This window comes from Neophocaena asiaeorientalis, unplaced genomic scaffold (assembly GCF_003031525.2).
Source record: "Neophocaena asiaeorientalis asiaeorientalis breed wild unplaced genomic scaffold, Neophocaena_asiaeorientalis_V1.1 scaffold132, whole genome shotgun sequence".
NCBI lineage: Eukaryota > Metazoa > Chordata > Mammalia > Artiodactyla > Phocoenidae > Neophocaena > Neophocaena asiaeorientalis.
This window is the reverse complement of record NW_020173393.1, coordinates 4,487,474-4,502,271: the sequence shown is the minus strand read 5'-3', so window position 1 is coordinate 4,502,271 and position 14,798 is coordinate 4,487,474. Positions and strand designations below refer to the sequence as shown.

Below are 14,798 nucleotides of genomic sequence, written 5' to 3'. Positions count from 1 at the left end.
CATCCCAGACCAACTGATAAACAGGAAATACATAATTTCAAAACTTCGCACAAATGGCAAGCTTTACCAACAGCTGTGAAATACGTCAGACTGTAACCACCAGTCAACGGTAATCATAATAGTCCCCCCTCAAAGGTATGGGGAACTTCTTCACCATTTCCAAACCACGGTCTAGTTTTATAGGAAACTACTGTAGCTGGTAGGCCAAATCTGGCCACCCACTGTTTTCTGTGTGCCCACTGGTGAAGATGGTTTTTACACTTTTTAATGGCTGGGAAAAAAAATAAAAAGAAGAGTAATATTTTGTGACACATGAAAGTTATATAAAATTCAAATCTCGGTGTCCATAAATAAATTTTTATTGGGACACAGCCATACTCGTTTTACACGCATTATCTATGGCTGCTTTTGTGCAACGATGACAAAGCGGAGAAGCAGTGACAGAGACCACATGGCCTGAGAAACTGAAAGTCACTATCTGGCCCTTCACAGAAAAGCTTGCCGACCCCTGTTCTAAGCGCATGTTTTTATTAAATGTGCCCCCAACCTTCTGAGGTAGGCAAGATGAAGACTGCTGGCCTGGCATGTCAGAAAAAGAAAGAGAAGGCTGAGAGGAGAGGTGACTCAAATTCCCATCTGGCCTCTTTCAGCAGCCTCCTACCTGTTCTTCCCTGCTCCGGCCTTATCCTTGCCTCAGTCTCCGTTCTCTGGTCCAGTTTCTAAGCTGTAATTAGGGTAGCCTTCGCGACAAAGGCAGCCTGCTAAGCACCTCCGAGGGTTTGCACTGTCTCAGGACAATCATTGCTCCTCTATACGCCATGGGGCTAATGCAGTGTCCTCAGTGTCCTGGCCTTGCTTACCACTCCAGCCTCACCTCTGATCCCTCCCAGCCTCCTGTGGTCACACTGGCATTCTAGCCATGGTTCAAAGGAACCCCGTCCCATTCAAGTTCAGTGGCCACCTCTCTTGCCTCCAGTGATCTGCACGTGTAAATTCCTCAGCTCAGAAGACCTCCCTGTCTTACTCTCCAGCCTGGTTCAATATGCTAATTGTCACTCTTCTTTCAAAACTTTGTCTCAGTGACCACATACCTGAGAAGGTACACCGTATATTGACTTATGTGTCTCTTCTCTGCGCTTCCACAGCATCCTGAATTTACCTTCACCATAGCCCTTATCATTGTGTATTGATATAATTACTCTTGGTTGGCTCCCTCACTACTTGCTATCTGTTGAGTGCTTACTATTAGCCAGGCATAGCACTAAGCACTTGATGTGCATTAGCTCATTAACTTCTTAATTAGCCCCGTGAAGTAAGTGGCGCTATTGTCATTGTTTCATAGGTGGGGAAACTGAGACACAGAGCAGTTAAGTACATTTTCTAGCCTGGAGTCAAAGACTGTCCAAATCCAAAGACAAACTTCTTAACCTCTAGGAGACGAGGGACCACATATCAATATTAAGTTGCACTCAAAACTAAATGGATAAATGAAATTCTAGTTTAGTATTTTTCACTTACTAGCTGTGTCGCTTGGAAAATTACACACATTTTGGAGTTTCGATTTCTCTACTTATAAAATGGGGATAACAGTAAGTATCTCGTGAAGTTCTTTCGAGGATTAAATGAAAAAGAGTTAAAGCCTTAGTTTGGTTGGGAGGCCCAGAGGAGCCTCCCCACCCTACAATTTATGGCTACCACTGCTTAGCAGGAATGCTTAGCTATGAGGGGTAGGAACAGAGGTGTATCTGGACAGGCGCTGGGATGGGGAGAAGTCTTCCCAGTGGGTGGAGTAGCAGAAGTTAAGTGATGGATCATGGGTCTCAGCAGGACACAAAGGAAGTAGAAATAGGAAAAGGACTCATATATTTAGTGCTAGAGACACCTGGTGTTTACTGGTGCCTGGCCCATCTCTCCTTAAGGCATATGGAAGAATTCTAGTCTCATCAAGGTCGTGTAAGTGGAAGTCACATGAGTTGTTTCCAAGTGAAGTATTTAGGATCCAGGTTACTACTTCCATGCTTACTTCTCCCCTGCTATGGGGTCCTTTGAGGCCATTTATATTCTAGATGGCATAACAACAAAGAAGCCTTTGTGGCACTGAACTACTGAGATTTAGGTATTAATTTGTTGTTGCAGCAAAGCCTAGCTTATCCTGACTAATCCAGCAGAACAAAAGATGAAGTCCCTTGCTTTCTCCTCTGTCATCCGGTCTGCCTACAATGTGGCTTTTTTACTGGAGGATTCATGACCCTTCTCTCTTCACAGCTTCCAGAGCTTGCTCATATGTATATATGACAGCCATTAACAAAAACATTGGGACCATGCAAAGAAGAAGGAGGTCTGAATACTGAGTGCCTCAGACTTGCTTTCTGGTTTTTTTCCCTTCTAAAGCAATGAAGGTTGAATGCAAAGAGATGCTGATAGGCTAAAGATGGCCCTAGATCAGATAACCTTGAAGACAAATTAATTTCTTGATTTATGAGCTTCAGTACATTGCGGAAGTAAAGCTGAGGGCTCCTTGAGGTACCCCACCTTCTGCTCCAGATCCCAGGACTTAGCTTGAATACTGCTGAAGACAGGCCAAAGACCCATCATCACACCCTAAAGGTTCTATTATCAGCTGTTACTGGAAAAGAGGGATGGGAAGGGGTTAACAAATAGGAGACAGAGGACCCTGACAGTGGCTCATAGAATCTCACCCAGTCTGTGGTACTGACAAGATTCAAAATGGTGCCATGGAAATGCCATGAGCTTTGGAGTTAGATCTGAGTGACAATTCTGAGGGACCTTAAGCTCTTTATTTAACCCATCTGAGCTTACACTGCTTCATTTCTTAAGTGAGGGTAATAATGATTACCACTGCTTATTTAGTGCATAATAAATGCCAGGCTTTACTGTTATCATTGCACTGTAGACTCATGTGAACACACAGCCCTATGACCTGCACACAATAGGTGGTTAATTTTTGCTAACACTCCCGACACTACATTGAAACCCCATCAGAGAAAGCTCCAGTGAAGCCTCATGCTTTTTATTTCTATCCCTTGGCTCCAGCCTACCCACGTTTTCTCCCTTTCCTTGACCCCTGATTTTAAAAGGCCTACTATTCCCTTCATAAGATGCAACAACTTTGGGATATCAGATCTGAGCTAAAGTCAACTTGGGTGTCTCAGGTCTTAAGTAGATAATCCTCATTTCTAGTTTAGAGGGATGAAATAGGACTCCCCAGGGATATGCTTGAAAGTCAAGTATTGGTCTTGGCTTTTGTTTTCTGGACTCTGTTGTACCAGCTTTGTCTTCCTGAGTGGGGTGTGGAGAAGGTGTGTGTGTGTGTGTGTGTTACGGGGTGGTGGCCGGGGCAAATCTAGAGAGTAGGGGGTAGGGCGAGGACAGAGAAGACTAGAGAGATGTTCCAGCTGCTGTAGCAAGAAAAATGTTAAAGGGTTGGGATATTTAAAGGTCTTCTTTAGGTTCTTTTACAGTATACTCATGGTATAATCCTCTTATTCCATCTTGTCACATAACCTTCAAGGAAATCCACATTATTCCATTGGCATTTTAGGGTCTAGAAGATGCTGGGTGAGAGCAAAGAGGCCCAAGGAACAAAGAGACCTTGTTACACTCAAGTACTTCTGAGAAACCGAAGCATGGAAAATTCATCTCATGGGGCTTGGCTAGAGAGGAGTATCACTCCCCTGCCCTAACCCCAAAACACACACCTGGGCTTTCTCCTCTGAAAGTCTGGTAGGACTTCTAAGGACTGAACAATAACCAAGAGTTTTCCAACAGACTCACTCACTATAGCCGAGCCCCTCACAAGTGATCCTTCATTATAGCCCCTACTTCCAGCTGCCACAGCTAGATTTGAGCACCCTGTGATTCTGGATCCCTCCTGAAATTGCCGGGCAGATGACGAGAAGGGGAAAAGGGCCACAGTCAAAGGTTAGCAAGTGCATGAGCAAAATCTTATACTCAGGCAATGCAAATGTATTATTGCTGTGTGGGAGCTCATCTAAACACAATGGCCTGTAGACGAAGAGGATAAATGCTGAGAGCCAAGGCCAGTGTCATTCCTGTCCCCTCTCAGTTTCCGCACTTTGAATCTACTCTGAGTCCATCTGATAAATGCCTGGTTTGTACAACTGTATGAGAAGCGACTACGGCCCAGGCTTTGGCTTTCTTCCTTGGGGAAGAGCAGAGAGAAGATGTGTGCTTAGTAGACCTGGGTCTCCAGGTCTCACATAAGACAAGACCCAGAAGAAGGAAGAAAGGCCGTGCAAGCTGTATCATCTATGATGTTCTTCACCTTTTATGGGCATTATCCCAAATTAACAGGGGAAAGAACTAATGATCTTAGGCCTAAAAGGGATGGGATGGACTCCTTGAGGTTGTGACTTGTTCAAGGTTAAACGGCTAAATTTTGGATGTGGGATTTGAAACCAGGTGTCTCTGATTTCCCATTATTCCAGGTAATCTCTCGAGGAAGCTTTATACAAGACAGAACCTTCCATATAGAAGTGGATCAATGGAAGCAGGGAGGGCGGGCAGCGGGCATTTCCTATCTGATAGCAGACAACTCCTACATCTTGCTTGGCTTCTCACATAACCTGCGGCAGGTTATTCTTGTAATTAAAAAAGCCAGGGACACATAGGGGCACATCACTCCCCTTCTGGGCCCCAGTCTTAGCATCTGTGAAATGAGGGCATCTCACTGGAGAATGGCTATTTATTGTCCCTGCAGGGTGAGAATCCATCAGGAAGAGAGGAGAGAAAATGCTGGATGAAATCTACCTCAGGCTTAGCCGTTATAAAAAGAAGCCACAGGGCTTCCCTGGCGGTGCAGTGGTTGGGAGTCCACCTGCCGATGCAGGGGACACGGGTTCGAGCCCTGGTCTGGGAGGATCCCACATGCTGCGGAGCGGCTGGGCCCGTGAGCCACAACTACTGAGCCTTTGCAGCTGGAGCCTGTGCTCCGCAACAAGAGAGGCCATGATAGTGAGAGGCCCGTGCACCGCGATGAAGAGTGGTCCTTGCTTGCCGCAACTAGAGAAAGCCCTCACACAGAAACGAGACCCAACACAGCCAAAAATAAACATACAAATAAATAAACTATTTTTTAAAAAAAAAGAAGAAAAAAGAGGCCACATTTACAACAGACTATTACCCACCCTCTTGTTACCCAAGACAGTGGTTTTGGTCCATCAATACCACCAGGCAGCATGGGACTATGGGTGACACTGGCCCCTTATCTCATGCTTCATTATTCTGGAGTTCAGCTTTCAGCACCTACTCTGAGGGGGTTGTTTTAATGGGATCCTTAGAGAGTGTTTACTAGATTAAAACTGTGACTTTCTTCTGCAAAGCAATTCTGCAAATGGCTTTATGGGTTTCCGGATTTATTTTGTCTCAATGACTGGGCTCAGTTTGCAAATCAAATCAAAGCTGATTTTTCCAACTGCCACTTGGGCACACCCAGCGGGAGTCTGCAGAGCCAGCTGTGTTCCCTTGCCGGCTGGCACCAAAGATGGGAGTGAGGCTGCCTGCGGGCGGCCAGAGAGGTTCCAATGGGAAGACAGTGGACAAGCAAGGACCTGATTGCCCCCAACTGGGGTGGGGGAACAAGTCCGAGGAGGCAAATTTTATTTTCTGGAAGGAGAAAAGGCAGATTTATGTAGCCCCAAAGACTGAATGGCAGAAATAATAGGGAGCCAGTTTGGACCCCTGATGTTGAGGTTCCCTTCAACTGAAGTGTCCAATGGTGGGATGACCTCCCTGGGGGAGTAGTGAGGTCCCTGTCACAACAGGCAATTAAGCGGAGCCTGGCTGGTCTTTTTGTTAGTGGGGATTGTAGATCACGTAGCTAATCCCTGCCTCTACCACTTTTATTCCTACCTTCCAAGAGGACATTTAAAAAATTTTTTTTAATTTTATTTATTTTTTTTGGCCGCGTTGGGTCTTTGTTGCGGTGCACAGGCTTCTCACTGCAGTGGCTTCTCTTGTTGCAGAGCACAGGCACATGGGCTTCAGTAGCTGCAACACGTGGGCTCAGTAGTTGCCACACGTGGGCCCTAGAGCACAGGCTTCAGTAGTTGTGGTGCACGGGCTTAGTTGCTCCGTAGCACGTGGGATCTTCCCGGACCAGGGCTCGAACCCGTGTCCCCTGCATTGGCAGGCGGATTCTTAACCACTGCACCATAAGGGAAGTCCTCAAGAGAACATTTTGACAAGTAGCTTGTATTTGAAAAAATGAGGTCATGGAAGACCTCATCCATCCATCCATCCATCCGGCCATCTAGCCATTGATCCATACATTAATTGATTGATTAATTGAGTGATCAGTCCATTCATTTATCTATTTGTTCATTCAACACATATTACTGAGCACTAATGTTCGTTAGGATCTGGGGACACAACATGGCTCAAAATAGGCACAATCCTTTCACTTACTTCGCTTAGAATCTCGCTGGGAGACAGACAATCAATATGTAAGCCAACAAAAATATATATATTTGTAAGTCACGATGAATGCCATGAAAAAAAGTACAGGGTATAATGAGAGTGGAAAACGTTGGGGATACACATTAGACTGGAGGTTAGGATGGTCTTTCTGAGGAGGAGGGATTGAAGCTGCAATCTGAAAGATGTACATCTGTTAAGCTAGATAATTTCAGGCAGAGGGGGCAGGACGAGGAAAGGTCTTACTGCAGCAAAAACAGAAATAAAGTTTTCCCTCTCCTGAGAATAAGGAAAGTAAAGGGAACAGTGAACAGGCTAGAGAAGAAACATAACATGGCCTGAAAGAGTTAATCACTCCTAGTTTTTAACTGTTACTAATCTGCAGTGCCCGTAACTAGATTTGTACATCACAAAGCTAACCTATTACTCTTTAACACTATGTGAACTACATCCTGCACTCCCTTGTAGCAAATCACCCTTTGTAGTATTTGCATTTCAGAAAAAAGGTTGCAAGCCGATAACCCAGAGACAAACTGACTCAATTACCTGGCTGCCTGATGCCAGCTGTGACTGTTTTGAAATAATGCAGGAAGAAGAATGCAAGACCTTCACTACTTTGATCCTTATCATATACCCTGGACTGCGAGTCCCACATATAAAATCTTCTCCGTTTGGGGGTGGGAGGACACACACAGTTCTTGAGGCGCTAGCCTGCTGTGTCTTCCCTTCTGCCTGGCAGAACAATAAAGCCATCTCCCTGTTCCTCCAAAATCTCTGTCTCCGTCTTTCTGTTTGGCATCGGTGCACAGGGAAGCCGATATTTCGGCAACAGTCCTGAGGCTGGAAGGAGCTTGAAAGAGCAGTGTGCTGGAGTGCAGTGAATAAGAGGATAGAAGCCTGGATGAAGCTGGAGGGTAGGAAAGGGCCAGATCATGCAGCCAAGTCTGGTGGAGGCAGGGCCTGTGGGCAGGAGAAAGTAGCAAAGTGAACGAGTACATGGAAGGAGGTGGGGAAGAATTAGGTAGGAGAATGTGTAGGCAGGAGGGCTTGGATGGAACTGCACACAGCTTCTGGAAGGGGAACAGACCAATCTGGTTCCAGAACTGAGCCTCTGTGTTCAGTTCCATTTCCCCCATGGCCTGCTCTGGCCCAGCCAGAAGGGCATGAATTGAGATACTGGGTACCTCTTTCAGCCACTGCAACCCTGGGCATCCTCCACAGGCAGGATGATCAGCTCGCCTGGGAAGAGTTGTCTCTCACTTAAATTTCAGCACCTTGGAAGTTTAGGTCTCTCACCCCAAGTTTTCACAAGCTCCGTTTTCCCAGGCATGTTCTGCTTATCTCTTCAACTTGGTTCCTACAAAGAGCCCGTCCCCCGTCTTCCAAATAGAGAGTGAACAGTATTGAATGCGTCTAAGTCCACCTCCCTCTTACTTGCCCTTTCTCACAGTTGCTGTTTTAACTACAAGAACAAAACCTAACTTTTGAATGGATCTTTTTTTCTCCCTGACTGCCCTCCCTTCAAAGTCTGAATCAGAGTTCTCTGTTTCCAAACCAAAACTTAATGTCTATTTACCCATTGGCTGTAGTTTTCTCTATATAGCTCTGAGTAGACTCCCGGAGCTAGAGTCTGCCAAGCAAAGGGCTTCTGAAATGTTCTTTTAGATCTTGAACTTGAGGCAATTCCACTAGCTTTTTGCCATCCTCAACCTGAAGATGTAACATGCTCCATATAATAAGAGCCCTGTGGTCCACGCTGTTGGTGCCATACCCAGATCCCCTTTACAGATTGGTGTGACATCCTCCAGCTCCTACGTGTGTGTGGGGCTAAGGACTCACCCCTGTGACTCTGTCCGGAGACTTGTGCAAGGCTCAGAGGTGCCACTTCCTCTGGAGCTACCTGAGACATCTCCTGAGGGGAAGGAGAAGGGGAAGGGAAGGGAAAATTCCAAGGGCTGATTGGTATGGGGGAGGAGTCCTGGTTTCTTGCCTCAAAGCTGAACAACTTTGGAGAACTTTACACTCTACCCCGGGATCTTGCCTAGACTTAACTTTATCTGAGAAGAGATTCTTACTCAGCCTTTTCCCTCTTGCACTTACAGATTTCTTCCAAGAGCTCTCCCTCAGTACATCCCATGCACCCAAATCCCTGCCTCGGGCTCTGCTTCTAGGGAATCTGTCTTAAAATGCTACCATTCTTCTTTATCTGCTCACTGACAAATTTCTCTTCCCCACTACAGCTGAACTCATGTTCTGATTCCTCTGAATCTCCAGTCAGCGTTAACAGCCAACCCCTGGCTGGGGAACAAGGTACAGAAGATGTGAACCTGGGATGGTGCACCATGCCCCCTCCCCCTCCATATCATATGAAAAAGACTGCCTTCCAGCATTCTGAGAGGAGCCTGTCCTAATCCCAGAACTAACCCTTCCACTAGCTAATACCAAACTTCCAGCCCACGGTCCCTTAGCAGCGCCTTCAGCAGGAGGTTCTGCCCCGGCTCTATAAATAAATACTGCCCCCTGGTGGTGTGTGAATCCACCGGCCAGATGCTCTCTAAACACAGGGGACTTGGCTCTTCCCGTGGAGTCTGGGCCAAGGGTGTAGCTCCTCTCACAGGGTGAGGTCCTGAGTCCGCTGGCTTCTCAAATGCCACCCTTCGACTCAATTCCCAGTGTTAGTTGAGAAGGGGTGGTGATGGGACGAGGGGGCACAAAGTCTCTCATGCTGCACCCATCCCAGGGGAGGGAGCCCCAGGGGGTGTCCCAGGATCACACACTCATTAGTGCCTAGGGCTTTAGCTCTGCTGCCATCAGACCTCACTCAGTACCTCTCACTTCTCTTTAGAGGCACTGATCACAAGCATAACTCCACCACTGTCTATTGCAATCCTTCACTTAATGTCTGTTTCTGCCCTAGACTGTGAGCTTCCTGAGGACCAGAAGCACGCCTGCTGGTTCATCACAAAATCCCTAGCTCCTTACAAGGTACCTGGCTCACAGGTGCTCAGTGAGTGAGCTGACCACACGAGAGAAATAATGGTCATCGATCATGATTTTTTTAAATTTCCAGAACAATTTGCAGTAAATAACACCACGTTTATGTTTATGATATCATTTGATCCTCATAACAAACTAGTGGGTCGAGGTCTCGGTGTGCTGGAGCTGGCTTGCATCTGCTCGCTACAGAAGAAATGTCGCTAAACATTCAGGACTTTCTTGTAAGCCGGTTGTTAAACCACTGGTAACTTGATATTGGATTTGTGGGTATCTTTACACCCTGGAAATGGACAAAGACAACAAATAAGGGCTTTTCTTTTACAAAGAGCAGGTTTATCAGCAAACCACTGGCAGGAGGTACGTTCACAAATCGTTGTGTGAATGGGTAGATGGGGATCCCTTTAAATACGGTACTGCTGAGGTCTGAGAAGAGGGAGTGAGACCCCCAGAGTCTCCGAGCCTTGCTGCAGTGAAATGACGACTCCAAATGCATTTCCTACTTCAGCAGGCGTTTTACGAGGGTCAACTGTGTTCCAGGACCTTCCTGCCATGGCACGATGTGACTGGGAAATTAGTGGCTAGGCCTGAGCAGTTGCTCATCAGAACTCCTCTCAAACAGCGGTGCTGGTGCCCGTCCCAGCAGGCCTGGCCCTGCCCAGCACCTGATGCTCCACCATCATGTGGGGTCTGGGCAGGGTCCTGCTGCCACGGACCCAGCATCTGGTGTGTACGGGTGGCCCACTGTGTGTACCCCCTGCCCTGGGCTCCTTCCACAGAACACGCAGCTCCTCTGCATGAGGCGGCCTCGCTCAGCTTCCGAAAGGAAGAGGAACCACATCTGGACCTCAGCCCACCTCCGGGGCCCCCTCTGGCAGGGCCCGTTCTGGCTCCTTGCACATCCCTAACAGCTATTGGGATCACGCTGTGAATGGTAAAGAGTCAGAGGTTTCAATGGGAACCACTGGACACTGCCCCTAACTGCATGGGGCCGGTTATGGATTGAACTGTGTTCCCCCCAAATTCTTATGTTAATGTCCTAACCTTAGACTGTGACCTTATTTGCTAATAGGGTCCTTGTAGAGGTAATTAGTTAAGTTAGGATGAGGTCATACTGGAGTAAGGTGGGCCCCCAATCCAATAGGATCAGTGTCCTTATAAAAAGGGAGAATTTGGACGGATACACACAGAGGAAGATGTGAAGAAGGCAGAGATCGGGGTGATAGTTCTACAAGCCAGGGAAATGCCAAAGATGGCCAGAAAAGCACCAGAAGCTGGAGGAAAGGAGTGTAACAGACTCTCCCTCACAGCCCTCAAAGGAGCCAACCCTGCTGACACCTTGATCTTGGACTTCTAGCCTCCAGAAATGTAAGACAATACATTTTGTTGTTTAAGCCACTTAGTCTGTGGGACTCTGCAGTCGCCGAAAACTAACCCAGGTCCCTTGCTTTGCAAACCTCAAAACTGGGCAGCACTTCATTAGAGCTTGGGTGACTAACAGCGACCTTACAGACAGACAAGGGTTAGAGCCTCATGCCAGAGCCAAGGACTGTATTTAATAGAAGATGCCCTGGGCATCCGGTCAGGTCAGAACGACCCTGAACAGCTCCAGGCTGTTCCATTCTGAGTGGCAGCCCTCCAGTTCCCCGGGACCCACACAGCTGACCACAGATGCTGTCTGGAGTCACCAGGGTCAGGGACAGGACATCAGCAAGTTGCTTCATCGCCACAGCACTGGCCTCAAGCCTGCCCGTGTGACCATACTCCAGAGGCTGGCCGGCCGCTGGCAGACCCGTGCAGAAGGTGCCACGATGACGGAGAGGTAGAGGAGCCCAGAGGGAGACAGATGGCCCGTGGAATCTGCCGCTGGGACTTCACATACCCCACTGCCTGCAGGATTCCCACCATCGTATTTTCTCTATTAATAAAAACAGTATTTTCAGCAAACCCATAGAAAGGGAAATTTGATTCACACCATCAGGAAAGGGATGGGTCAAATATTCCTGGACTTAGATCCTTGATACAAAGTCCTCATGGGCAGTGCGTGAATTAGTTGACCCTGGATGCTCCAAGGGTACAGAGTAGACATAGGCAAACACAGCTTTCCCTGACCTGTGGCTGACGGGCATTCTGCATTATCCAGCCCTCTGCCCCACTGCCAAGTGCTGCTAGAGCCTGCTTCTCCTGGCTGGAGTGACGGCCCTCACTGGAAAACAAGGGTGTGGAAGCCTGGAATCCACCACTTACTCCCGACTCCTCTGAGCCCTGCCTGGGCATGGCCAGCTGGGCATTCATACTCATTAATGCATTCCTATCCTTTCCCACGCCACACCTGGCGTGTGTACACAACACACTCCACTAAAGGAAGACTGTAACCTAAACATCAGACAAGAAGAGAAATCCTTATGCTAAGAAGAGGTAGAGAGCTCTTCTGTTCCATTTCTTTAAAGGCCACTGTAATTCTGCAGATCAGCAATGCAACTTTGGAGAAGTGTGGCATGGTGGGCTCTATATCTATCAGGACAGTAAGTCCTGACGTTGCCAGCAACATTTACTTTAAAATATTCTCTCTCGAAGTCCCCACGTATACCTTTGCCTGTCCGATCATATGTTCCGAATTCCCAGTTCAGAAAATACGATCCAACAAACTCCCCTTTAGGAGGGCTTATGTCCCAGAGGGTGTCCTTAGAATCCCACACATCCTGCAGGGGAGATCAATGGCATCAACTCCTCCCTCGTCTAGGGGTCAAGAGCTAGTGGGAGCCATGGAGCACCGTCACGGGGAAGGTTTTTCTGTGTGTTTCCTGCCCCCTCCTGGGGGATGCTGCAGACATCCAGCTGTCCAGCTTGAGACCAGAGCTTTAGTGCTAGCCATCTGATGAGGTTCTTCTTTCTAGATTATCTGTTTTCTTCAGTGGAGAAGTCTGCCAAGGCCCATAATTTGTGTCACTTTTGTTTGCAGGCCATCAATTCTCCTTGCCTCACAAAGAGTATTTTATCTCTTTCTGTCTGGTAGCCTGAGTTCTCGAGAGAGAACACGTTAGGGACATGTCGACCTCTCATGACGGATGTGAAACCAGAGTGGGTTCTCATCACAGGGAGCCCTTAGTGCTCCTGTCTTCTTCCTCCTGCATCTTCCCTTTTCTGCCTACAAATTGATGTGATTTTCTTCAAAGTTATAAGAGTGATAGGTCTCGCTGCGTATTTTGCCAAATGACCATAAAATATTCTTCTCTCTCCCCCCCCGCCCCGTCCCTTGCCTCCTCCCCTCCCTGACATGTGTGCATTTTCCTCTGTATGTGTTTGCCTGCGTGTATATCCTCACATATGTGTATACGTACTTGAGTCACTGTCTTTGTCTACAGTTTATATCTATGACTATATGTTTACTTATATTTACACTTATCATCACTGTGGAAGCAATTTAGGAAACTATATATGCTGTCCATAAATGCAGGGAGGACAGCCGTTTAAAGGATCAATTCTATAACAGAAAGATAAACCTGATTTCTAACCGTTCAACCTTGTCATAGGTTAAATGATAACAAACCATTCATTGACTTTGTTTTTAAAGAGTAATAAACAGAAACATGTACCAACTGAAAGAGTCAGGCAATTCAATTATAATTAGGGAAACAAAAAGTGATGAGCCCTGAACAATGCTGCCTTCGTTTTGGGGATTAGTGTTGAAAATGCCAACTTCATAACGACGCAGTGTTTGTTTTCTCATTACCGAAGGCACTAACACTAATCGCCTCATTTTTGAAAGTCATGCGCCAGTTGAATAAAGCACAAAACCAGAAGATAGGTCTAATTGACATGCAAAAAAAGTACCCAAACACAGACCCCAATACAATGAAAATCTATAGAAGAAGACTATTTGAGTAAATTTATATTTACCACTCCACTGATTAATGTACCAGTTCGTCCATCCATGCAGCCATCCACTGACTAAACAAATATGTTTTGAGCTCTTCCTATGCTTTAGGCACGGTGTTATTAATATATACCGTAAGTATATATTAATAGCTAGATGCAACTGACTCCAATGAAAATAACAATTCTTTCTTGTTATTTTTAGCCACTGTTGCCTAAAATTTCCCTGTGTGGCTACAGGGAGAAGTACTTAAATGGCTGAAGACAGACAGGGCATGCCAACATACCTTTCGTAGCCAGACGAACACAGTTGATTTTGGTCTCCTGTGAACAACAAAAGTGAGACTTCAGTTAATTTGTCGTGGGTTTGGTTTTTTAATACATATAACATATACATATACAAATTTGCATATATAGGCATGCATATGTATTTTTAATGATAATTTAAAATTTGTCCCTTCCATTTTTTCCACCATTGGAATCACCTTTTAATTCTATGTCATTTCTTTTTTTTTTTTTTAAAGAAGATGTTGGGGGTAGGAGTTTATTAATTAATTAATTAATTTTTGCTGTGTTGGGTCTTTGTTTCTGTGCAAGGGCTTTCTCTAGTTGTGGCAAGCGGGGGCTACTCTTCATCGCGGTGTGCGGGCCTCTCACTGCTGTGGCCTCTCCCGTTGCGGAGCACAGGCTCCAGACGCGCAGGCTCAGTAGTTGTGGCTCACAGGCCTAGTCGCTCCACGGGCTGTGGGATCCTCCCAGACCAGGGCTCGAACCCGTGTCCCCTGCATTAGCAGGCAGACTCTCAACCACTGCGCCACCAGGGAAGCCCTATGTCATTTCTTTTCATGCTAGGTACGTACTTTGTTACTTTCACTTCCTGGCTCCCATCACCTTATAAGCTTCTTCCCCAGACAGAACCAATGCATAAATACTGCCCAACACAGAACAACTTTAACCATAACACTAAGTGGGTACACTGGGGCATGCGTGTGCTTCACTCAGTTGCACGGGTTAGTAGATGGTATCAAGGGCATCTTTGCGAAGCTCAGTTAAAAGTATATAATGCACCTACGTGCATACACTGAAACAGACGCTTAGGAATAGCTCAGTCAACATGAACGTATAAGAAACAACTGCAAAATTCATGTTCAAAAAGTTACTTTGGGGCTTCCCTGGTGGCGCAATGGTTGAGACTCCGCCTGCCGATGCAGGGGACACGGGTTCGTGCCCCGGTCCGGGAAGATCCCACATGCCATGGAGCGGCTGGGCCCGTGAGCCATGGCCGCTGAGCCTGCGCGTCTGGAGCCTGTGCTCCGCAACGGGAGAGGCCACAACAGTGAGAGGCCCGCATACCGCAAAAAAAAAAAAAAATTACTTTGGCCAAGAGATCTCTGGTAGACATCTTACAGTTTTCATAGATAATGTTGTGTGGGTATGTTTGCGTGGCAGTAGAATCTTCGCTTGGTGAGCTG

General features: G+C 46.8%; 1 protein-coding gene across 1 annotated transcript in view; it reads right to left on the bottom strand.

The window, feature by feature from the left end:
• Nucleotides 1-14,798, bottom strand: part of PTPRT (protein tyrosine phosphatase receptor type T) — a 754,628-nt gene that overhangs the window by 180,654 nt on the left and 559,176 nt on the right. The window contains exon 12 of the mRNA XM_024746810.1: nt 13,614-13,650. Coding sequence (XP_024602578.1) covers nt 13,614-13,650 — 37 coding nt within the window. The remainder of the gene's footprint in view (nt 1-13,613; nt 13,651-14,798) is intronic.